This window comes from Vipera berus, assembly GCF_964194415.1.
Source record: "Vipera berus genome assembly, chromosome: 2".
Taxonomy (NCBI): Eukaryota; Metazoa; Chordata; class Lepidosauria; order Squamata; family Viperidae; genus Vipera; species Vipera berus.
The window spans coordinates 281,517,903-281,542,287 of NC_138203.1; the positions used below are offsets into that span (position 1 = coordinate 281,517,903).

Below are 24,385 nucleotides of genomic sequence, written 5' to 3' on the forward strand. Positions count from 1 at the left end.
TCTCTTGAATAGGAATCAAATAAACACAAAGAAAGTATTTTATAATTACTTTTCAATTTTTCCCACGGCACACCAGGCAACATCTCGCGGCACACTAGTGTGCCGCGGAACAGTGGTTGAAAAACACTGCTCTATTAGACATATATGTTTTATCAACAATAGTTAAGTTTGGGTTTTTTTTCATGAATATGAGATTTGTTCAGCATTGAAAATATCATTATATTTTGTAAGATAATGTACAAAATGTGAACTTTCCATCAGTGCTGTACCTTATTATTGTATAGATGACCCTGTAATTGAATACAGAGTCTCTCCTTGCTACCACAATTGTGCAGCAGAAGTGCACAATGCAATGGAGATTGATGTCATGAGAGAATATATCATTTTTAACCCTGCTCCCTCCCCACTGTGTATCCCAATCTCCAGCCACAATACCTACAATGGCCATAGTAAAAGCAGCTCTTGAATTCCAACCAGAAGATATGGTTGGATCTATCACACATCCACTACTACTCAAATTACTTTACCAAATAGAGGGGGGGAAAACATACAAACCTGTGAAACTTTGTAGGTGCCTACTAATGTTGACATCTGGATGGAGATCGCCCTGTCAGCTGCATCAAGAAGAGCCAAAAGACTGTCCTTCCTTCCACAGCTATAGTTGGGAACATTGGCCTTTCCAGTAGAGAGCATGTCCAGCAAGGCATCTGAAGTGCCAAGCGTAGTCAAAGAGTTGTCATGGATGTTGTAGCCAAGTGTGAGATTTCCTAGAAGCAGGGTATTCTTGTTGACATTTTGAATGATGAAAACAAAGGGTTTTATTCCTAAAGTTGCATAAGGTTCACTAATGTGAAAAAAAAATCTCCAGTTAATATCAGCAGGATGAACAGCAATAATTAATATCTTTTATCATTTTCATCCTATTTATCAATACATGACTATTGAGTCTGAAATAAATGCTCATCCAAAACCAGAGGCAAAAAAAGTCACCCATCAACATTTAATATTTGTGAATGTTGAGAAAATGGGATGGAGATAGTCCTCCACCAGGGTAAAGAATCACAAATAGTCCATTATTTGTAGCAGTGTTAATTTTCATCAGTCCAGTACCCAATCTGTAAAATAATTCAATCCTTAAAGTAGAGCCATCATAAAAGGAAATGGATGTTTCATACATGACCCAGAAATGCCATTCTAAAAACAAGCCATCCTCTAATTCTCTAAGGATCAGGCATCGGATAGCATTGAGCAGGTATGAAAATATGGAAATGACCTGGGTAGAGGGGAAGTTACAAAAATCACTAGTTTAAACTAAAGTCAGTATTCAAGCATTGAATTCAGGACTGAATAAGGAGAGGAAAATAATGCAGACTTTTTCAGGTATTTTTATGCCCGTCTTTGCATTTGTGTCTCTTCCAGAAAATAACACAGAGGAGGGAACTCATGTAAATCAGAACGATTCAAGACATTAGGTAGTTCGTGCAATTTAAGAGTAAATGGAATATGAGGAAAAAAAATGAGATTGATAGGATGGCAGATGGAGGGAATACAACTCCATCACACTGAATGACTTACATGTGGACCATGTGAGGAGCCTTGTTGAAACTGAAGATTTCACGTCCTATTGTTGATTTACTGATGATTATACTAATGAGATGGTCTTCTCGCCTGTAGAAGCTCCATGGTCTTTTCCCACTCTGGTGCTCCAAATTCAGTGGGCACTTCATTCTAAACTTCCCAGAGACTGGCTGGGATATCAGCAGCATCAAAAGCAGAAGCAGGAGGTCCATAATTCATGGGGATGAATCAATCCTTTTCCTGTTTCTAAAGAATTATTAGAAGAATTAAATAAATAAAATAAATAAATAAATAAACCTTTATTGTCAAAGTACAACATGTGTACATTGAGATTAGCTGAGCCTCCCCCCCGTGCTCTCTCTCCCCCCAACACGCAGTGACAACAAACCCTCCATCCCACCACACTATGTGAACCAACTACACCACACACCGGCCTCCCAAGTCAATTCTGCATAAGTTCACAGAGATTATGTCCCATTCAAAAGCCTAACAGCCCACGGATAAAAGCTGTTTTTCAGCCTGTTGGTACGGCTGGCTATACTCCTATATCTCCTACCGGATGGTAGGAGAGTAAAGAGATACAGTCCAGGGTGTGAGTCATCCCTGAGAATCTTCCTCACTCTTCCAAGGCAACGAGCCCTGGCGATGTCATCCAGTGGTGTCAGGGAACAGCCCACAATGTCTTGTGCTGTGCTCACCACCCTCTGTAATACTTTCCTATCCGCGGCTGTCAGACCAGCATACCAAACCACAATACCATACGAGAGGACGCTCTCTATAGTAGACCGGTAAAAGAGGGTCATTAGCCGTTGTTCTACCCTGTTCTTCCGCAAGATCCTAAGAAAGTGAAGCCTCTGCTGGGCCTTTCTAGCCACCTGCGTTGTATTAACTTTCCAGGTCAGATCTTCACAGAGGTAGACTCCCAGAAATTTAAAAATTTAAAAAGCACTCCATTAAAATGGAATATCCAGTGGCTTTCCTTATTCAAACAGAGACAAACCGATCTTCATCTGGAAAGGAGAGAAAGGTACATTTTGAAAGCACAGCACCTGACTATGTCCTAAATCTAGTGCAAACCACTCAGCATGAATAGAGGGTTTTATCTTTTTTTGTTTCTGATGCAAGATCCCTTCCATGTTGTTTCTGGCTGATGTTTACATCAAAGGCAGTGACTGGAGAAATGTCAAAAGAGACCTCAAGGCTCAGGATCATGATGCTTAGTGTGAGTGGTAATTTGTCCTCTGGGGCTTCTGAACTTTTGCTGTGTAAAAAGGGGAAGTTGGAGAAAAGGACATTTGTGAAATGTTGCAGATACATCCCTGGGGACACCCTTCTATAGTGGTTGTCATCCTTCCTATCCAGAAAGTAATGCAGGAGGAAGATACTTTAACAGCCAGAAAAGTGACCTGCTGTCCTTCAATGGGGGTCTTTTGCCTCCAGAGACTGCTGGGGAAGATCACCCAGAGCTATGGAGTTTGTTGCCACTCTAGGTTGTGGATTCTTAACTTGGTGCTCTCTGTCCTCTAACACCATCTGCACCCTTCAATCCTGACTAATGTTAAGAGCAGGTCCTCTTTGGGATTTTCTATTCTGTGAGATCTCAAAATACAAATCCTAAATTGAAGCTGATTTTAAAATTATTTTGTGCACGAAGTGAAATTTTGTTTCCCATCCTTTCTAGAAATTTAAATATTTGGATGGGAACGTAGTATGGGATATTGATGGCAAATAGCCCCATCCAACCCTAACCCTAGCTGAGAATAACTGAATCTTGATATAACTTGTCTGCAAGAAACAGATGTTAAGATACAAGATAAGGAATAGCTAATAAACAAAAGACTAGGGAAGGAATTCATATCCACTGGTCTGAAACATGTTTATTGGATTATCCTGTACATAATGCCCCAATTTACGCCTAAGTTAATATTATCAGATGAATATGGCAGATTTATAGCTGCAGAAATAGAGCTCAATGGAATGAGTGGTCATATCTTGAGGACCAGGTGTATTAGAAACCACTGAATTACACCTGTAATTTCCCAGTTGCAATGTATGGCAGTGAAAGCTGGACCATAAGAAAGGCTGAGCGCCAAAGAATTGAGGCCTTTGAACTGTGGTGCTGGAGAAGACTCCTGCGAGTCCCTTGGACTGCAAGGCGATCAAACCGGTCAGTCCTAGAGGAGATCAACCCTGACTGCTGTTTAGAAGGCCAGATCCTGAAGCTAAAACTCAAATACTTTGGCCACCTAATGAGAAGGAAGAAGAGCCTAAGGCTGGGAAAGATTGAGGGCAAGAGAAGAAGGGGACGACAGAGAACGAGGTGGCTGGATGGAGTCACTGAAGCAGTAGGCGTGAGCTTAAATGGACTCCAGAAGATGGTAGAGGACAGGAAGGCCTGGAGGAATGTTGTCCATAGGGTCGCGATGGGTCGGACATGACTTCGCAACTAACAACAATTTCATTTATTTTTCTTTTCATGGGAATGCTTGGGGAGATTTTTCAAATGTATTTTAGTACTTATGTCAAACTTTATATCATTTATATTTAAATGATCCTGTAGTGGCAGGTGATGGATTCATATGTCTCATTACCCAAAGGAAAACCATCTTTTCTCAATTTTGGGATAATTTACTCAGGTTTGGGAAGCACTGGACACGGCCAGGGTGGGGACTTAGATATCCAGGAATGTTGGAGGTGGAAAGTAGTAATTCCACTTGAGAACCTGTTCTTCCTTTTTGTATTAAAAAAAGAAACAATGTTTATTGAGAAATTTTGACAGAATAAGTTCCACAAATGCTTAGAAAAAAGAGGAAAAAGTAAGAAAAGGTAATAGGAAATAAGGAAGCAGCTTATAATTGTCTTTAGAGCAGGTATAAATGCATGTAAATATACATTTATCCTTTCTCTTTATATCATAATTCTTTTTAATTATTTTCCATAAGTTACCCATTCTAACAATTTAACACATAAATCATATATTCTTTTTTCCACATTTTAAAATAAGAATTCCATTTAAATTTCTTGTTATTAACAAATGTATCTATTATCTTCTCTTGGGTATTCCTCATTCCCAAGATGGAGGTGAGATCCCAAGATATAGGCAGGCACTGTTTCTATCTTTCTTTTTAGGGCAGTTATAAATGCACTTATATGGATTTTATCCTCTCTCTTTAAGATGATATCATAATGCCCTTCTTTCCATATTTTATCCATTCTATTCATCAAGGTCATCAATCACATGTTGATTAATTTCCATTTTCACTGTCCAAGCAACCCTTCACAGGCTATTCAGATCAGGACATTTGGCAGAGCTTAATCGTCAGCACCCAGAGATGCATCCGTTTCCCAGTGTTAATATTATGTGAAAAGGCTTCTTTGGGAGAAGCCCCGAATCTGGACTGGGAAGGGGCCATAGAACCCATCTAGTGCAGCCCCACCTCCTAAATCCAAAAGAGAGCATTTCCTGCAAATGCTTGAAAATCCTAAATTTAGAGAATTCCTGGCTTGGCCTACAGTTCAGGCACTGTGGGTCTCTGCATAATTTCATACTCTGGCATTCCTGCTCTCGTGCCCCTTTTCCCCTTGACATGTTTATTTTAAAATATGATAAATCAATCCTTCGAGATTCATTTCAGTCTATTTCCCAGATAAGCATTGAAACACCCTTATTTTAATATATCTTGACTCAGGCAGCCTCATGGATACATCCAAAATGCAAAGCTACAGTTTCCCCTTTGGTCTTCCATCCGAAGTTCTAAGATGCATTCCCTTTCTCCTTTAATCAAAGTCATTTATTCAAATGTTGGTCAATCCAATTTCCAGAGTAGATCATTGTGGCCAAATTCAATAGTTCATGGTTCTTATAAGAGGAATTATTGATGAGCCTTCCTTGGCTGTGTTTTCTCAGCCAGTTTGATAACCACTACAGCTTATTGTCCACTCCACATTTGTTAATTAAAATATTGGAGTTACTCAATTAAAAGTTTATTACATATAGAGCAGGCATGTCAAACTCATGACGTCACGTGACATCGCGCTACATATCACAATTTTTCCCCATTGCCTGCAATGGGGTGGGTGCGGTTTAAGGATGACACATCTGGTCCATGGGCTGGCAGTTTGACATGCCTGATATAGAGGATCTGTCCATCCTAGGAAAGTTACCCAGTTACAAAATTTGCTTTAACACTTTCTTGGTAGTGGTTTTGGATGGCTGGACTAACAATGAACCCTGTCTGTCATGAATAGTCTTGCATGACCAGTCAGTCTATTTCCTTTACAATCCTAGAACTGAATTCATCTCTCCCTGGAGCTGAGATTTGTACGGGTTGAAAGTGAAGATATATCCCCCAAACTTTATAGAGAATTTTTCCAGTCTCAAGCTGCAAGCTTGTCTTTTACGTGGCTGCATCACAACTGCTAGTGGATCACAAACTCTCCTAGTGGAGAAGACTGGGACCAATCACACCCTGCTCAGTACTTCTTTACTCTCCTACCATCAGGTAGCAGATACAGGAGTATAGCCAGCCGTACCAACAGGCTGAAGAACAGCTTCTATCCATGGACTGTCAGGTTCTTGAACGGGAAATAACTTTATGTATAATTGACTTGCGAGGCCGGTGTGTTGTGCAATTAGCTCACATGGTGTAACAAGATGGTGGGTTTGTTGTTACTGTGAGTTGTGATGGGGGGGCACGAAGGGAGGCTCAGCCAATCTCAATGTATACATGTTGTATTTTGATAATAAAGGTTTATTCATTTGTTTTTAGTTTCTGTTTTCTATTTTCCTTCTGTCAAAGTCTGGAATTTTTCCTTCGTTTTTAAAATATGTTTTAAACATTCTTTCATTTTTTTTCTCTACTCTTCTTCTATTTCTGGGCTGCATCTGAGGAAGGTTTCCTAAAAGAGATAAAATTTCACCTTCAATTCCTCCATTTCTGAGGGAAGACATAAGCCCCACCCTTCTCTCTCCCCCTAGTGCAGGGGTAGGCAACCTCGGCTCTTTTATGACTCATGGACTTCAACTCCCAGAATTCCTGAGTCAGCTATGCTGACTCAGGAATTCTGGGAGTTGAAGTCCATGAGTCATAAAAGAGCCGAGGTTGCCTACCCCTGCCCTAGTGCATACATGGCAAACTTGTGATGTCACGTGATGTCGCTCAATGTATCCGGATGGTTTTGCCATTGCAGTAATGGGATGAGTGCGGCTTCCTGATGACATTTCCGGCCCACAGGCCAGCAGTTTGACACCCCTGCCCTAGTGGCTGCCTCTGTTCCTGGCCTGCCCCTGTCATGATAGTAACCTAGCAATCATTCAGGAGGGAAAAGTCAATGCTTGCCTGGTAGCTCAGCCACCAGTCATGAAGAAGAAGTTGAATAAACAAAATAAAAGCATGGGTGAGAGGAGGAAGTGTCAAAATAAAGAATAAAATTAAAAGATTTTAGTCTGATGGGAATAAAATTAAAAGATTTCAGAAATCCAGAGGGAGGGGAGGCTTAAGTCTTGGAAGGTCCCCCCCATCTAAAAATGGCTGCCGTGAAGTGATTCTCTCAAGTGGAGGCTTTGGGGCAAATGGGAGCAGTGGCTGCTGGGGAGAGCCCAGCCGGAGCGTCTGGAAGGGCCATAAGGGACCCTAAGGATGGATCTTTCTCAGAAACCTAGAGAGTTGCCTCCAGGGAAATGTTAATTGTATCTTTATAACCACCATTCAATTATGAATGCTGATTATAAAGTGTTCACATGAAATATGGCTGGTAGATTAAAAACAATTAGCAAGAGTTTGTTCAAGACGATCAATGTAGTTTTTTTTTTTACTTAAATGACAAAAAACAATGTGAAAGCTGTATAGGATGTCAGTATTTTTACAATAATGTAACAAAAAACAAGTCACAACTTTTCTTCTTAAATTCAGAGAAAGCTTTTGATAATTTGGATTGGCTTTTTTTGCTTAAGGTTCTGTAAAATATAAGCTTACTGAGGATTTTATTCAACAAATTTAGTGTCAGAAAGCTCAAATTATGGTTAATTGTGATCTAAATTAGCCGTGTGATATCTAGAAGGAGTCAAGTCAAGGTTGTCCTTTGTCCCCTTTATTGTTTATTTTTGCTCTTGAGGTATTGATTTCTCATGGCCCAGGAGAAAAAAAAACAGCAGGTGAGGTTTCATTAGGTTAGTTGCCTAGCAACACAGTCAAGATTCTGGTCAGTGACAGTTGGCTGCAGCCACATTCCAAGGAGGGTCAGCCTGTAGAAGAGACTTTGTTCCCTCTCTTCTCTTTGCTGGAAACAACCTTTATCTCCAGTGTGATCCGTGTGTATGAATTTTTCTCTTGACCCTTAGGCCATTGGAATAGCTGAGAACTATGATCTTGCTCTTGAGCCATGGAGCTCTTTTGCACACTCTTCTTCGGAAAACAACCTTTGCAGAATGAAGTTGCCCTGAATAACTAATTTCAGGAAAGGTTGGCAGGTGAGATTCTTCACAAATTAATACAAACTGAATGTCTGGACACAATACAAGGAGTAACTCAGCTGGATACCTATAACAGCAAAAGGCCAGAGCCTATAACAAACCTGTTATTATGCCTGCCAAGCCTCACCCATGTTTAGTGAGAGAAAGACTCCTCTGTGGGACCCATGAAGAATTTTGGGTACAGGGTCTCATTTGAAAGATGCTGAGAAGTCAAAGAGATGGAGATGGGATCATTGCTTTTACAGGGACATATGGCAGCAAAATACCTTGTGCAGAAATTCAGCCCTGTAGTTCTGCTCTGAAAGAACAAAATCTGGTGTCACTGAGGCCCTTTCCGCTTCTGTTCTCCAATTTGCAGATAAAGCATTTCCATTTTCTTTTTCCTTTCATTAATTCTCAGTGGCTGGCTGTACAAAATGGCCACAGTGGAGGAAATTAAAAAGATCTCATCCCCTGAAAAAATTCATTAACTTCACAGTGTGGATTGTGGCATGGGCATTAAATGCAGCAAACAGGTCCAAGAAGAGGAGGAGGAGAAAGGCTGAGAATTTCTTCGATGTTAGGAAGATATAGCCAATAAGAAAGATATAGACAGGCACATATATTTCCACTATATTTGAGAGTAAATGTGATGAATTCAAGATGACTTCTTTTTGTGAATAGGATCTGTTTGCAAAGTTCCTTTTTAAGAAGATAAGAAAAGGTCTTCTGGATCAGGCCAGTGTCCATCTTCATATCAAAATGACTACCCAGATAGTTCTGGGGTGTCCACAAGCAGAAGATGTATGATATATCCCAACTTCTCACTGGGTGTTCATGCCCAATCTCACCCATTTTCCTTATATCACATTCATGAGATAGTCAATCATCCCATTCTGTAGGAATTCTTTTCTAGAAATCTTACCAGGCTGTACTTTAGCTCTTCTCTTGTTTAACTTCTACATAATAATTTAGTCTACCAGTTGTATAATCTAGAAACAGGGTGTTTCCCTGTTCTCCATATGTTGATGATGCTAAGATCTTGAGTCCCATATCACAAAAAAACCACACTGCAGATAAACTATCATGCAACTAACATAATGGCATTTTTACAGCCCCCATCACATAACCCCAATTGCATAAGTATCCTGTTTAAAATATCTTGGGGGCATTTCAGGGCTCAGGTAAGCTAAGGACACAGGACAGATATGATACCTCAACTGCTCAAAAGAACTCAGTGACCATCTTGCAATTCTACAGTACAAGGATGGAGGATATGATTGTCCAGCCAATCTTTAATTTTTTTTCAAGCAAAATTAATGGCCTACTCATGGATAGCCTACTCATTTTCTAGGTCCGGCCTATTGGAAATGCCTCTATCTCACATTCCCACATTTTTTCTGGCTGTAAGATGATCCTTTGTATTCAGGTCTGGCCTCAGAATGATAATGTAACACTTAGGGATGAAGATGCACCCTAGAAGGCCAACACTGGAGGACAAAATGGAGAAGATCTGAACAACAACCATGTATTTCCCTTTGGTGCTCAGGTAGGTGGGCACAAACGTCACCCAGACGCTGCAGAAGACCAGCATGCTGAAGGTGATCAGCTTGGCTTCATTAAAGGCTCCAGGGAGATTCCTGGCTAAGAAAGCTACTGTGAAGCAGATGGCAGCCAGGAAGCCCAGGTAGCTGAGGGTAATGTAGAACATGACATCAGAACCCTCATTACATTGCAGGATGGTCACTCCAGGCTGAGAGTGGTGGTCAGATTCAGGGAATGGGGGACATACTCCAAGCCAGATGGAGCAGATGATAATTTGGATAGCAGAACAAGAAATGACGATGGAGTTGGCCAAGCTCTTTCCCAACCATCTCTTCACTTGGTTTCCTGGTTTTGTGGCCAGGAAAGCCAGCACCACTGTGACTGTCTTAGCCAAGAGAGAAGAAATGGCAACTGAGAAGACAATGCTGAACATTGTTTGTCGGAGAACACAGGTGGCTTTCCTTGGTTGGCCAATGAAGAAAAATGAGGACAAGAAGCAAAGCAGAAGGGAGACAAGGAGGATGTAGGAGAGGTCCCGGTTGTTGGCTTTGACAATGGGAGTTTCTCTGTATTTAATGAATATGACTAAGACAAGACTTGTGGTTAGGAACAAGAGTAGTGCAATAGAGGCCAGGATGATGCCCAAATGTTCTTCATAAGACAGGAAGGATTTAACTTTGGGGATACATTGGACTCGGTCCTCATTTGGATATTTATTATCTGGACACTTGGTACATTTTTCTGTATCTGAGGGGGAAAAAATCTTTAATATTCTGTCCTTTTACATTTCAAGAAATACTTTCATTGGACAACAACTGATAACTGGAAGTTTCTTAAGATGCATTTCTTATCATCTCCAGAGAAAGAAAATAAGAATGCCATTTTCTTTTTTTCTTTTTTTTCTTTTAAAAAAGCTATATTTCTAATAATCTATGAAACTGGGAGATGTTCTGGGATCATGGTGAGTTCCAGTCTAATGGGCAGAACCTTCATATTAAGCCTGCATTATTAGAGGTAATGAATCTGTTAATCTTTGTAGATTAATAGGTGACACTATGAGCACTTTCACAAAAGCATTTGTCAATGGTACAACCAAAAAAAGGTAGAATATAATTGTGTGTGTGTGTGTGTACACAGACGTTGCTAAGGTCTATCAAATTGGAGAAAGTCCTAAGAGATGAATGATATACTCTGTAATGTACAGAACTCTCATAGGAAGTAAGATTTAAAAAACCCTCCCCTTTTACAACTGTGTATTTACTGAATTCTGTGTAAAGTCAGGGTGACTGGATGGAGCTGAGCATTTACTGGCCGGATGCCCTTCCTGATGCCACAGGGAGTTCACAGCAGATATATTTTCTTTGCTTCCTAGGAGAGAGAAACATCTGCCACTACCTAGGATTGAACTCTTAGCCTTCCAAGTGGGAGGGGAGAGTCTTCAGCACTTGGTCACCCTGCCACTGTAAGAGAAAGCTAGTCCTACAAATAATTTGGAATGGCTACTGTAGCAGTGGTACTTTGTGTGTAATGAGGTGCTCCCATAACTGCCCACATTACTCATTGTGAACCAGCGACACCTTCTCAATGATCTGCAAGGAAAGGCCCATGTATAATGTGGTACAAAAAACTTTCCTAGAGGTGGACCTAATTTTTTCCCGAAAGAACTCAGATGTTCCTAGTGATATAAAAATGGAAGATCACATTCAAAATAAAAGCAGAAGAGATGTTTTCTCTCACTGTAGTAAAGCTTCCTCAATATGTCACATCCTCCTGTCTCTACCTCACTTCTCCTTTAAGGTTTTTTTTTTTTTTTACTATTCCTCCCTATAGATCAGACATATTAAACTCGTGTTGTCATGTGATGTTGCAAGACATATCAGGACTATTTTGCTATTGCTGGCAATGGGGTGGGTGTGGCTTCCGGGTGACATGTTTGGCCCGCAAGCCAGCAGTTTGACACCCCTGCTATACATTATAAATTGTACAGTTTGAAAATTAACAAGAAAGCTGCTGAGCTTCAAACTGTCTTTTAACTTGCAGTTCCACTAAAATGCCCTGGATGAATCTACTACCATGAGGTCTGATCTTTTCTTTGATGTGACCCACCTTCCTGAGTGGAGATGGTCCCCTCTGGACAAGGAACACAGTCATAGCAGCAAACCGGTTCTCCTTCTCGCTTCCGCTTGACAAATCCTGGACAACATTTTTCCACACATTTGGACTGAGGAGGAGACTAAGCAGAAAAACAAAGAATTCCAAAAGAAAATATGTTAGCATTAACCATCCTGACATGCCAACATGATCTTGAAAAGAATAAAAGGGAGTGCTCAGTTTCTTGAACTGTAATGATATGAGGTAGAAGTGAGGTCATGAAAACATATCCCTCAGAAAGGGTAACTCGGCCATCTTTTGCTACAGCATGTGGGACATGTGTCAGAACCCTGTGTCAGAAAGACATATTTCTATGGCCCAGCTAGGCATCCAAAAAAATGTTCCTTTCTGCTGAAGAACTACAACCAGGTAACAATTAGCATAGAAGAACAAGCCCATAGTTAAATTTGGAGTCTCCTTTTATTTCAGATCACTCAAGGCAGGTAACAATCAAGATGAATTTCAGAGGAGCTGTCCTCTTACAATACTGCCTAGCCAGAATCTAGGCAGTATTTCCTTTAAAATTGTCCCAAAGTTACTTCAAATATCAGGAAAGTCTTTTCTCTGAGTCAAAGCCATGTTTCAATGCTTTGGTTTCCTGGGTCAAGGCATAATCTCCCAGCAGACCAGTCACTATGATTCCATGGGAACAGAAATTCTTGGACCTCCTTCATAAGAGCAGAAGGCCTTCTGCACTATCCCAGTGGGGTGAAAGATTGGACTGGATATCTCTGGCCAGGTCTGAGTTTTATAAAAACTGCTTGCCCTGTCCTTCTATGGGACACTGGACCTGTTAAATAGCAGGTTCTTTGGCACAGGAATGAAGACGCAGAATGGAGTACAGGGTAACTCATCGTTTATTTCATGCAATGACTGTACTGGAGAAATGGCTGCAACTAGCCACAATATATAGTCTAGCCCCTAGGCGGCAGCCAATAGGTTTGAATCAACCATTGCCGCCTGGAGATAGCCAATTGCAGCACAGGAGACTTGTAGTCTGGGTTGCTGGAGAGCCATTAGCTGTTCCAGCAACCCACATGGTATTCCCTCAAAAAGCCCAGTACGTAACAGGACCCAACCAGGACAAGTTGAATCCTAATTCCAAAGCTAATTTTCCAGCAGGACCTCCATCCAGTGCTGATTCAATTTCAAACATGAACTCTGGTCACTGATCAATAAATTTGCTGCCTTCTTTGCAATTTGCACACAAGGAAGAAGTGAACCTGAGGCTATCATATAGCACTTGAGGGCCTCTCTTACCATTTTCATGCAGCTTCTCCATATCAACACTAAGCCATGGTGCATAGGCTTAGCCAAACTGAAATGGGTCAGAACGCTTAGAAAATAGAGAAAAGACACCAAAACTTCTCTCACCCTATTGAGTGTAATTAGCCGTGATAGATAACGTTCAACAATGGTAAGTCTCTGTCTTTCAAAAAACAACAGTGTGTCCATGAAGGAACCCTCCTTGGTGAAAAACACCCAGCTTGTGATCTCCAGGTCGGCTGCTAAATCTCTGTTTTTGTCCCAGTACAGTTCAAATTCAGAAAAATTGGTGAACTCATTCTTCTCCAGAAAGGGATGGAACTGAAATGGGAACATCCAGGAATTAAAAAAAAAACCTAGTAAACTTGGCAACTTATTCCTTTTTGACTGTTCTCATTTGAACCTTTCTTGTACACTGATCTAGCTTGCAAATATTATTAGTTGGGAGAACAAGTTTACAACCATCTTTATAAGCATCTTCAAAGGTGAAAAGCAATTCTGAAAGCAAAATTTATCAATTATATATTGTCAATATATGTATTGAAATTTTTATATATATAGGGGACATTCTAAAGTAGATATGAAATAAATTGGACAAACAAAGAGAATATTCCTAACCTCATTTAGGGGGGAAAAACACACAGAAAGCAAAGATTTGTTATAAAAAATGTTGCCAGGCAGGTTTCCAGTTTGTGCGGGCTTCCAGTTTATGCATGCGATGCTAGCAGACATGCGGGAAGGACCCTCTCCCCGCCGTCCGATCTTTCTTCCTTGGAGGACCCTGAAAAGGGTCAAAAGTTGCCCTGGAGGGGCGACCACCATGAGGAGGCCCTCCCTGTGATTGCAGAAGGACGTCAGCCCTCTGCTCAATCTGGAGCACCTCCTCTGACCCAAAGAAGAAGAGATCACCCATCTTAATGTTAAGCGTTCCCTGCCGAAAGCCAAAAGCACCATCAAGCACAATGAAGCAATTTGGAGGACCTGGATAAGACCTTACCTTTCTTATTCCCCTAACTACTTTCTTGTGAGACCTTTTTGAAAATCTCCTGTCCCTCTTTTGAAAGATCGGTGAATGCTTACTTGGGGAACAAAAACTTTAAAGCCTAAAAAGAAATTAAATGACTAAGCTAAAATTGAGCAACCTCATTTGTACCTTTGGAATTCCTGGGCTATTAAAAAGCTCTTATTTTTACCTACTATCCTATTTTCTGTTTAAGCTGTGAAAGAAGGGGAAAAGAAAAAAATGGATTAATTGGATAAAAGCCTCATGTAATTTTGGAAAAAAGATTTTACATCTTATTTTATATGCTATTGATGACATCTTGTGGCGAAATCTGGTATAGCAAGTAAATCTTTTCTTTATTGTGAGAGCTGGCTGAAAAACAGATTTGTCCTTGACACTATCTTTAAAGATAAGAATTGGAAACACCTGGCACCGAAAACAATCTCTAGGAATAGTGGAGGTGGACACTCATTGACTCTTATTAAAACAGCCTCCACAAAAGACCTATCTGTTAACATCAAAGAAATGGAGGATTATATCCCACCACTTAACTATAAACTGATACTTGAAACAATCCTGGCAATGACTGAGCAAATGAAAGCCAGACTGCAAGATAAATCTGACAGCTTAAATCTACCAAATGAAACTTTGACTTTAAATGATGAATTGATAATCCAAAAACAAACAGAAGAGGAAATTAACATCAAAATAGGAGACCCTAAAGAACAACAAATATAATCTATTGAGAACCTTGAAGCCCAAACCTCGATTTTAACTATAAAACCTACAATTCAAAAAATAATAGAAGCCAAAGAAAGCAACACCAAGATGGAAGATACCAAAGGCTTTCAAATACAGTATGTTGAGAACCTAGCCAACCAAATAATAACTATAACACCAGCCATTACCTCTTACCCAAGCCAGATGGAATTGGAAGAAGAAGAAGACTAGACTGAACTAATGACAACTATACCACACCAAACATCGAGAATTGATCTATTAAACCAACATCTCAATGATTACAAAGTGGACGCCTTCTTTGCAAAACTGAGAATTGGATGATCTCCCTGGATTTAAACAATGTGTGTAGGAAGAGAGGGAGACACTTTTGAGAATCTAAAGGCACCGATATGGAAGCCTGATTCGCACAAAAAGAAGGAGAGAGTTAGATTTAAAAAAAATGGATTTCTTTTTTGTTGTTGTTGGGATTTGTAATGATAGAGCTTAAAATTTCTTTTAATGGGCTGAAGGGAATCTTCAAAAGATATAAACTGATTCTATACTTAGGTTTTAGATTTTTAAGGGAAAGCAGAATTAGCTATCAGAACATAACTCTGAACTATATTATAGAATTTGGAATGATATAATAAAAATATTATTTTAATAACTGATGAACTATTAAGATGCTAAATAGAATATGTTTGTTGTAATGATAAAAATATAAACTTTTATATTTAATTTCTAGACTTCTAAGGGAAAGGAAAGTTAGCTATTAGAATTGATTTATATTATATAATTTGGAATCAGAAAAAAGATATTTTTTTAAATAATTGATGAACTATTAAGATGATAAACAGAATATACTTGCATAAAATAAGAATGTACTGAAATGAACAATGTATGTATTTTGGACAGGATAATTACTATTTAATGAAATGGGGAAATGTGGGTTACCCCAAAATTAAGTTTTCTTCTATATATTACAGGCTACTTTGAAATATTCTATTACAATCAGGTAAAACTCAAAAAAAGGAAATGGATATGTATGTGAAAATATATTGAAAATTGTTCTAATTGATTGTGTCACAATTAGAAATGTATTTATTTGATTAATTTGATTATGATATCATAACTAAGGGAATCGGAGAGGGAATTCTTGTTGATGTAACTTGAGCTATCTACAAATGATTTTCTTATTTGCTATGGTTTACTTTTAACTACCCAACCTCCGTATTGCTTCCTAAATACCTGGATGTAAAATAAAAATTATAATAAAACTTGTATTAAAAAAAAAGTTACCAGGCTAATCTCCCAGCAGGGAGTTCAGCTGGGAAACAGAACCAATAAACTATTTCTATTTTTTTGTAAGGCTAAATTAAGATATTTTTATCCAAGTGATATTCTGTTCATCTTGTGGTGTGAGGCAACACTGCCTGTTTGAAAGTACAAATGTCCCACCCATTCTTTTTAAAGCCTGAGAGGTTTCTGAGTTTCTTTCTCTACCCATTATTCAGTTGGAGGCTCCTCTCCTCCCCTCCTCTGATTACACATTTTAATAGATTATGGGAATACTAGTGATATAACTTGATTTCAGCCAATTATTAACGATATAATTCCTGATGTGGTTATTAAGTAAATGTAAAGGTTGCCCTGCACATGCGTGCTAGTCGTTTCTGACTCTAGGGGCCAAAGAGCCAACGCTTGTCCAAGGACACCTCCGTGGTCATGACTAGACGCCAAAGGCGCATGGAACGCTGTTACCTTCCCACCGTAGTGGTCCCTATTTTTCTACTTGCAGTTTTACGTGCTTTTGAACTGCTAGGTTGGCAGAAGCTGGGACGAGTAACAGGTGCTCACTCTGTTACGCGGCACTCGGGATTCGACCTGCCAAACTGCCGATCTTCTGATCAACAAGCTCAGCGTCCTAACCCACTGAGCCACTGCATCCTCGATGTGGTTATTAGAAACCTAGATAAATGAGGGTTGGATGGTATGATAATTAAGTAGATAAAACTGTCTTTATAATTATATTTGTTTCAAAAATAAAAAGCTTCTATAAAAGTATTTATGATTTTCTGATGGAGAAAAGTGCTTAAATAAAATCAAACAGAAAATTATCTGATTTTTAGCAAGTAGGACTTGTCAAATTATGGTAACTCATATAAGAACAAAGCTGTTGATAGCAGATAGAAAGCAGACCATTCATTAAGATTTCATTTTACTTCATATGTATACTTCACTGATTATAATAAATTAGCAGTATTTTAATTTGATTTTGTTTGATAATAACATAATTAATTTCATAATAATGTAATTAATGATTTGGATGAAAATGAATTGAATGATTACCAGTTGGCAGCTTACATTAAACTGTGTATCTAAAGGTGCATCTTTCAGAATTACAGAATTAGATAATAGGTTGTAAAAGGACCTTGAAGTTCTTCTAGTCCAGGCATCTCAAACTCACAACATCACATGACGTTGCGTGATGTATTGTGACACTTTCCCCATTGCTGGCAATGGGGTAGGCACAGTTTTGGCCCGTGTGCCGGCATTCCTGTCATGTGGCTGTCCAGTCTCTTCTTAAAAACCTCCAGTGATGGAGCACCCAAAACCTCTGGAGGCTAGCCATTCCACTGATTGATAGTTCTAACTGTCAGGAAATTTCTCCTTGTTCTGTGTTGGTTCTCTCTTTGATTAGTTTCCATCCATTGTCTCTTGTCCTGCCTTCTGGTGCTTTGGAGAATGGGTTGACCCCATTTTTGTGGCAGCCCTAGAAATACTGGAACACTGCTATCATGTCAGCCCTAGTCCTTATTTTCATTAAACTAGATATCTCAAATCAAGTTGTAAAATTCAAAACAGATCTTGATGTCTTATCAAAATAGGCTGAATAAAACCTCCAAATGGTATTTGAAAGAGAGAGAAATACAAAGTCTTCCACACAGGGAAAAAACAAACAAAAAACTGAATGCAGCCCAAGAAGGATGAGTCATATCAAACTTGTTAAAAACATTTGTGAATATCATTTTCACAAACAGTGTCTCTATCAGGAAAGATTGAGTAGCTATCAGAGAGGTTTTAACTGGGATTCCTGCAGAAAGGTGGGATTGGGGAATAGAATAGAATAGAATAGAATAGAATAGAATAGAATAGAATAGAATAGAATAGGGAATAGAATAGAATAGAATAGAATAGAATAGAATAGAATAGAATAGAATAGAATAGAATAGAATAGAATAGAATAGAATAGAATAGAATAGAATAGAATAGAATAGAATAGAATAGAATAGAATAGAATAGAATAGACCTTGGAGGTCTTCTAAACCAACCCCTTGCTCAGGCAGGAAACCCTATACCATTTCAGACAAATGGTTGTCTATGTAGTCTAAGGCAGTAGTCCCCAGCATTCGTGGTTTGCTGTTCCAGCTGGGGGGGGGATGTTAGAGGGGAACCAGGCCATATGAATGTCAAGCTGTTTGAGTGTAGCTGCGCACGTGCAAGCATGCCGGCCTCCTGCTCACACAAATGGAGATGCACATGCATGCCAGCCAGTCTTGCATGGCCCATTTCCAAATAGGCCACGGCCCAGGGATTGGGGACCCCTGGTCTAAGGTTCTCCCTCAAATTTATGAAGGTAAAATTCTACAAAGTTAATCGTAAAACTGCAGGTACAGTGTTTTTTTGTTGTTTTTTTTTAAAAAGTGCGTACATCTTTTTAAAAATTACCCTTATTACTTATCAAACTATATCTGTCAATGTTCCCACCCTTTGAGTGATTAGATTGGTGAAACCTGTTGGCCTCTTATAGCACAAGAAGGTTCCCCTCCTTCTCCTTTGGATTCCTGCTCAAAAGGAACTATACTGGATGCTTGGTGGGACTTCATACCTGCCATGGCTGCAACCTTGAGGTCCTAAAACTGTCTGTGTCCCCCTTCCTTCTTCTCCTGGATCTGGAGGAATATGCAGCTTTCAAGGCATAAACCAGAGTCTTAATGACACTGTAAAAATGGTGGAAATTCCTGGCCCCAAGCAAGTTTCTTTTATTTTGGGTCTCCAATGGTAGCTTCTGAGTGCATCTTCTCCGGCCTTTGACAGAAAAGATGTGCTTTGAAAAGGAACAACGAAACATTTGCTCTCCAAGTGTATGCTCCACAAAGAAAACTAGTGCAGGGGCATCCATCATTGGCCTTTTTTTCCTTACCATACCAAGGGTCCATATAGTATTCACATATTTGAGAAGACTCATGTTGAGTGGAAATAGCCCGATGACTGTTGTGATCCAGACTTTCCCTTCAATGTGTCCTGACAAACCGTCAAATATTAATTGGAAAATAAGAAGTCTGTCCCAAATGGCTTGATACTCTATGTAGTGGACATAGGTATTGACTTGTCTCCACTTAGAGAGGGCTTCCCTGAGGGGTGCTGTAGGTTGAGTTGTTGAGATTTGTTGTGATATAACAACACAAATTCCACTCCTGACAAGCAATGGAGTAAAAGTCCTCATGAAATTCTCTCCATTCTCTGTGTCTGAAGTAAAAAGGCCAATCAAGGTCCATCCAAAATGCAGAAGCACTTGGACAATTTCTGAGTAGAAGAAGCCTTTTTGGGGGAACAGGGAGTGGTAATATGGCAATTGACTTTTATCATGTAGTGACTCTGAAAATAATTGAAAATTCATCTGAAAAAGCAAGACAGAATATTGTGTTATATTCAGGGTCAGATCAATTCCAAACTATTAGCTTTAAATTAGAAATTTGGTTCTCATAAGCATATTCAAAAAGTTAATTGTTGATTAGTCATTAAGCTGTATAAAAGACCCAGAGCCTCTCCTAATCTACCTAAGTGTGAAGAAGAAGACGCAAAGCAATAGAGACATTGTCATGTTATTACTGCTTTGATCCTTGTCTCCTAAACACTGTAGATCCCAATCCCTAACCAGGATACCTACAATGGCCATAGTGAAAAGCAGCTCTTAATTTTCAAAGAGAAACTATGGTTGAATCTATCACTCACACACTCACTACCCTACTCAATGTACTTGTAGAAAAACACACATACAAACCTGAGGGACTTTGTAGGTGTCTCCCAATATTGACATCTGGATGGAGATGTCATCAGCAGCTGCATCAACAAGAACCAAAATGTTGTCCTTCCTTCCACAGCTGTAGTTGGGAACATTGGCTTTTCCAGTTGAGAGTATGTCCAGCAAGGCATCTGAAGTGCCAAGTATGTTCAAATAATTGTCATGGATGTTATAGCCAAGTGTGAGATTTCCCAGAAGCTGGGGAGTTTTGTTGGCCACTTGAATATTAAAAATGTACCGTAGAAATGTTTCTGTATCAGAAGACTTACTAGTATAAAAAAAGTGTTCATGTTATCATCATCAGCATTAACAAGAATAAAAAAATATTTTAAAAAAATTAATCCTTTTTGTCTCCTCATCCCTTCTGAGTTTTAAGCTTATACCAATTCAAAATCAAATGCAAATGATAGTCGCCCATCACCTTTTTAATGTGTATTGGGAAGATGGGATTAAGATTGTGTTCCACTAAGTTTAAGAATCACGAATATACCATTATTTGTAGCAGTACTAATTTTCCTATGCCTAGTAACTAGGATTTAATATCATTCAATCATTAGAGAAGAACCATCATAATAGCAAGAGGCTGTTCCATAAATGACCCAGAAAAGAAATTATATCTATAAAAAGCAATACCACCATCTATTCCTATAAGTATTAGGTATTGAATATGAGTAAGCAGTCATACAAATATGGAAATATAATGGGCAGAGGCAACTACAACCCATCACTTTACACTAAAGTTAGCATTCAAGTGATAATTTAAGACTGGATTGGAAAAGTTATATAATTTGGACTTATTTCAGAGTTAAACCCCACCCCCATCTTTAAATTTGAGTCTCTTCCGCAAAATATGACAAAAGAGGGAAGCCATGGAAATCAAAATGATTCAGGAAATTAGGCACATAGGAATAAGTGAAATAAGGGGAAAAAAGGCAGAGAGTGTCAGAACTGCAAATAGAGGGAATGCACTTCCATCACCCTGAATGACTTACAAGCTTGACTGAATAGAAGGAGCCCTGTTGAAAGGCAACATTGTTGTATGCGATATTGTGGTTGCAGTGGTGACTATACTAATGAGATGATCTCCTGGCCTGTAAAAGCTGCGCGGTCTTTTTTCATCCTTATACTCCAAACTCAGTGGGCATTTCATTCTAAGCTTCCCAGAGTTTGGCTGGGACATTAGAAGCATCAGAGTCAGGAGCAGGAGATTCATGGGGCTGAATCGATCCCCTTCCTGTTCCTACACAAGAAAAAACAAGAAGAGTTATTTATTTATTTATTTGGATTTATTTGGAGTTAGAAGAATTCAAAGCAGCTCCATGAGATGGAAATGCCAGTGGCTTTCCTGATTCAGACAGAGCTTCACCTAGAAAGAAGAGAAAGAGATATATAAAAGAGAAAGAGATATATAAAAGCAGAGCCCTATCTGTCCCTTCACTTGTGCCACACAGAATATGACCTTAGCCATTTATCCTTTTCTGATGCAAGATCCCTTTCATGTTTCTTCAGTCTGATGTTTACATCCAAGTCAAGAAGTAGCAGAAGAGCTCTCAAAGACCAGAATTGTGAAAATTACAGCTTTTTCTCTTGGGATCCTGAACTTCTTCCAGGGCTCCATGTATAAAGGGACAGGTATAGAAAAGCATCTTAGGGGAAAATCACAAATCCACCCCTTGAGGTACTGTTGTGTAGTGGTTGTGGTCCTTCCTGTCACTACATGTCCAGAAAGTGATGCTAGAGGAAGATAGTTCAACACCTGGATAATGTATTTTGCTACCTTCAATGCGGTATATTGTCTCCAGAGAGCCCTGGAGACAACATCAGCCAGAGCTATGGAGTTTAGTGACCTGCTAGGTTGGTGGCAGTTAACTCTAGTTCTGCCTGTCTACTAATGTCAATCAAGTCATCATTACTCTTGAACCCTGCCTAATATTAAGAGTAGGACCTGTTTGGGCTTTTCTTTTCTATTAGATCTCCACATTTGAATCCTAACTGGAACTGATTTTAAAATTTCTTGTGATGGAAATTAAAATTTATTTCCCATCTTTTCTAGAAATAACAATTTTTGGATGAGAGTTGATTAAAAGGAAAACGCCAGGATGTGGACTGTACCACTTGATTAATAGAGAGAAAGTTATAGAGTGGATAGATTTTTTTTTCTTGATGCTCTCTTGGTTTTCCTTCCATACTTGTGTAAAAAACTGAGAAACTTTATATTTTGAAGTTTATTTTTTACTTTACTAAATAAACAGAGGGCTGTGATGTTTACTTCTTGTCACAGCCTCTCAGAAAACTCTTTGGGGGAACTTGGTGGTCCCTCTTGTTTTTTGGGATATGGTTAGTGGAGTTTGGGCCCCTTTGGCCAATTCATCTCTGAGACTGTCTGTGAATCACCCTCAAAAAAATTGCCAAGTGCTTGGGAGGTGTGATTGTGAGTCCCTATGTTCCTGATGTCTCTGGATCAGTTTTTCTTTTGGGATTATGTTTCTTATCTGGAGGGGAAGGATACTGTTATGTTCATCTTGGTCTTTAAGGGTAGTGAAACATCAATATTTTTTTCCACTCTGGTGTCTCCTGATATCCATGCAGCAGCCATACTTATATCCCCTCAGAAATTCTGTTGAGCCACTAAAAGGATTATTCAGGGTATGTGAAGGATAAAATTGCTTAGATTTATCCTGATCTGGGCAGGGAAGGTCGGGATGCCTGGGGCAAGATTTGGTGGTATGAATTGGGAGGAGTTTCAATTAGTGACTCCTAAGGAAGCAGACATGGTTCCCTGTGAGTTCCAGAAGGTCCCCACAATACTGCTTTTTGAAGGGTTTTGAACACTTCATTCTGCACCTAAGATATTGGTGAGAAAAGTGATGACCATCCCTGTAGTGTGTGGATTTATGTTTGGTTCCTATCCTGGATTTTGTTATCCTGGCAATCTTCTTCATAATCTCCTACTGTACCAATTCTTGTTTTTAATGTCTGAATTTGTCAAGCATGTACAGTCATTGGGTGGTGGGCCTCATCTAAGTTTAACAACATAAAAAAATAAAGTTATAAGCCTCACTGGCTCCATTATGACAACGCCCAGCATATTTTCTTAAAATCATTTAAGAAGAATAGAACAGAAGTTATCTAATTATAAACACTCTATAAAGCTTGAAAGCAGCCATAGTACACACAAGGGGTCAGATCCCCTCCTAAAGCAATACCTGGGGACACAGTCAAAATTTAAATGGCCTTTTAAAGAAGGTCAGGATTGGAGCTCAACAAGTCTCAGAGGGGATATTATTTTATAGGGCAGATGTTATGAAAGAGAAGGGCTGTTTCCAAGGTCCTCAGTTTTCAGAATTGGGGAGTGGGGTATAGAGAGCAGACATAAAACAGGGATTTCAAAATGGGTGATCTTCTCCTTGAAGGACCGTGAAGAATCCTGCTGGGCAACTTTCCACAGACTTGGATTTGGGAAGGGGCTAAATAGGTAGATTAAAAGCACTGAGGACCAAATTCAGTGTACAAAGTGCAGGGCCTAAATTGAAAGATGAGGAACACTGAGAAAATGCAGAGAAAATAAATCGATAAACCTTGATATGAAATTGAAACAACCCAATGGTTCTGAAGCTGAGCAAGTTCAACTGAAACAAGTTGAACAAGAGTCATGATTTGAACCTGGATCCTTACTGGTTTTCTTTGGTCCAGATTTTGGGCAGGAAGTGATGGAAAGGCTAGAATTCCCCTTCCTTAATACCTTTATGTTAAGAAGCTGAAATCTAAGAGCAGACAGGCCTTGATACTTAGTAACCTGCTCGCATGCAAGGATGGTCAAGAATGCTTACAAAAGAAAAGTCATCAACCGCCCTGAGTCCTTCAGGAAAGGGCGGTATATAAATCTAATAAAATAAAATAAAATAAAAAATAAGAAGAAGAATGCTTGCTGAACTGGAATCCCAGAGATATAATGAGATAAGGTAACAGTTTGGGAAAAGAGGAACTTGGGGGGGGATGTATTAATTATGGTATAATGTGCCAATTGCCACTGGAAATTAGGAATAAATGTGCTGATTGCTTCTAGATAATACTGATGCTAGCTAACAAATATTGGGTGATCTCAAGTAATGTGGATAAGGTCATAGGATGACCTAAAAAGGTTGGCTCAGGGTGAGCTTATGGAGATGTAGTTATAAAAACTGTACTGTTGAAGGAATGGCCTTTAGACAGAACTAGTGGGAATGATCCCCCTGTGCCCTTTCTTCTGTCCAGAATAAACTCTTTGCAATCTCTACCTCAGTGTACTGTATGTTTCATACACTAGGTATGAAGCCAGCTTATTGGGACAACACCATTGAGATGGTCTCCTGGCCTGTAATGGTTCAGTGGCTCTACTCCATCCTGCTCCAGAGTCAAGGTGTTGGCTTCAATGTCAGATATCCTGCATTTGGCCTGGAGTTGATAAATACTTGATGCCTGAATTTGAGATAGAGACTTTTATCTTTCCAAAGGGGCTTTTTTGCCCATATCAACATGTGAATCACTAAGAATAAAAGCAAAGCAAAAAACATTTATTGGTGGGGGAGGTTTCCCAAGTCTTTTT

The 24,385-nt window shown here is 39.4% G+C and overlaps 1 protein-coding gene across 1 annotated transcript in view; it reads right to left on the reverse strand.

The window, feature by feature from the left end:
- Positions 1 to 21,013, reverse strand: part of LOC308661345 (vomeronasal type-2 receptor 26-like) — a gene marked incomplete at both ends in the record, with an annotated part of 38,651 nt that extends 17,638 nt beyond the window's left edge. The window contains 2 exons of the mRNA XM_081316267.1: positions 19,780 to 20,068; positions 20,793 to 21,013. Coding sequence (XP_081172393.1) covers positions 19,780 to 20,068; positions 20,793 to 21,013 — 510 coding nt within the window. The remainder of the gene's footprint in view (positions 1 to 19,779; positions 20,069 to 20,792) is intronic.
- Between the last annotated feature and the right edge of the window lie 3,372 nt (positions 21,014 to 24,385).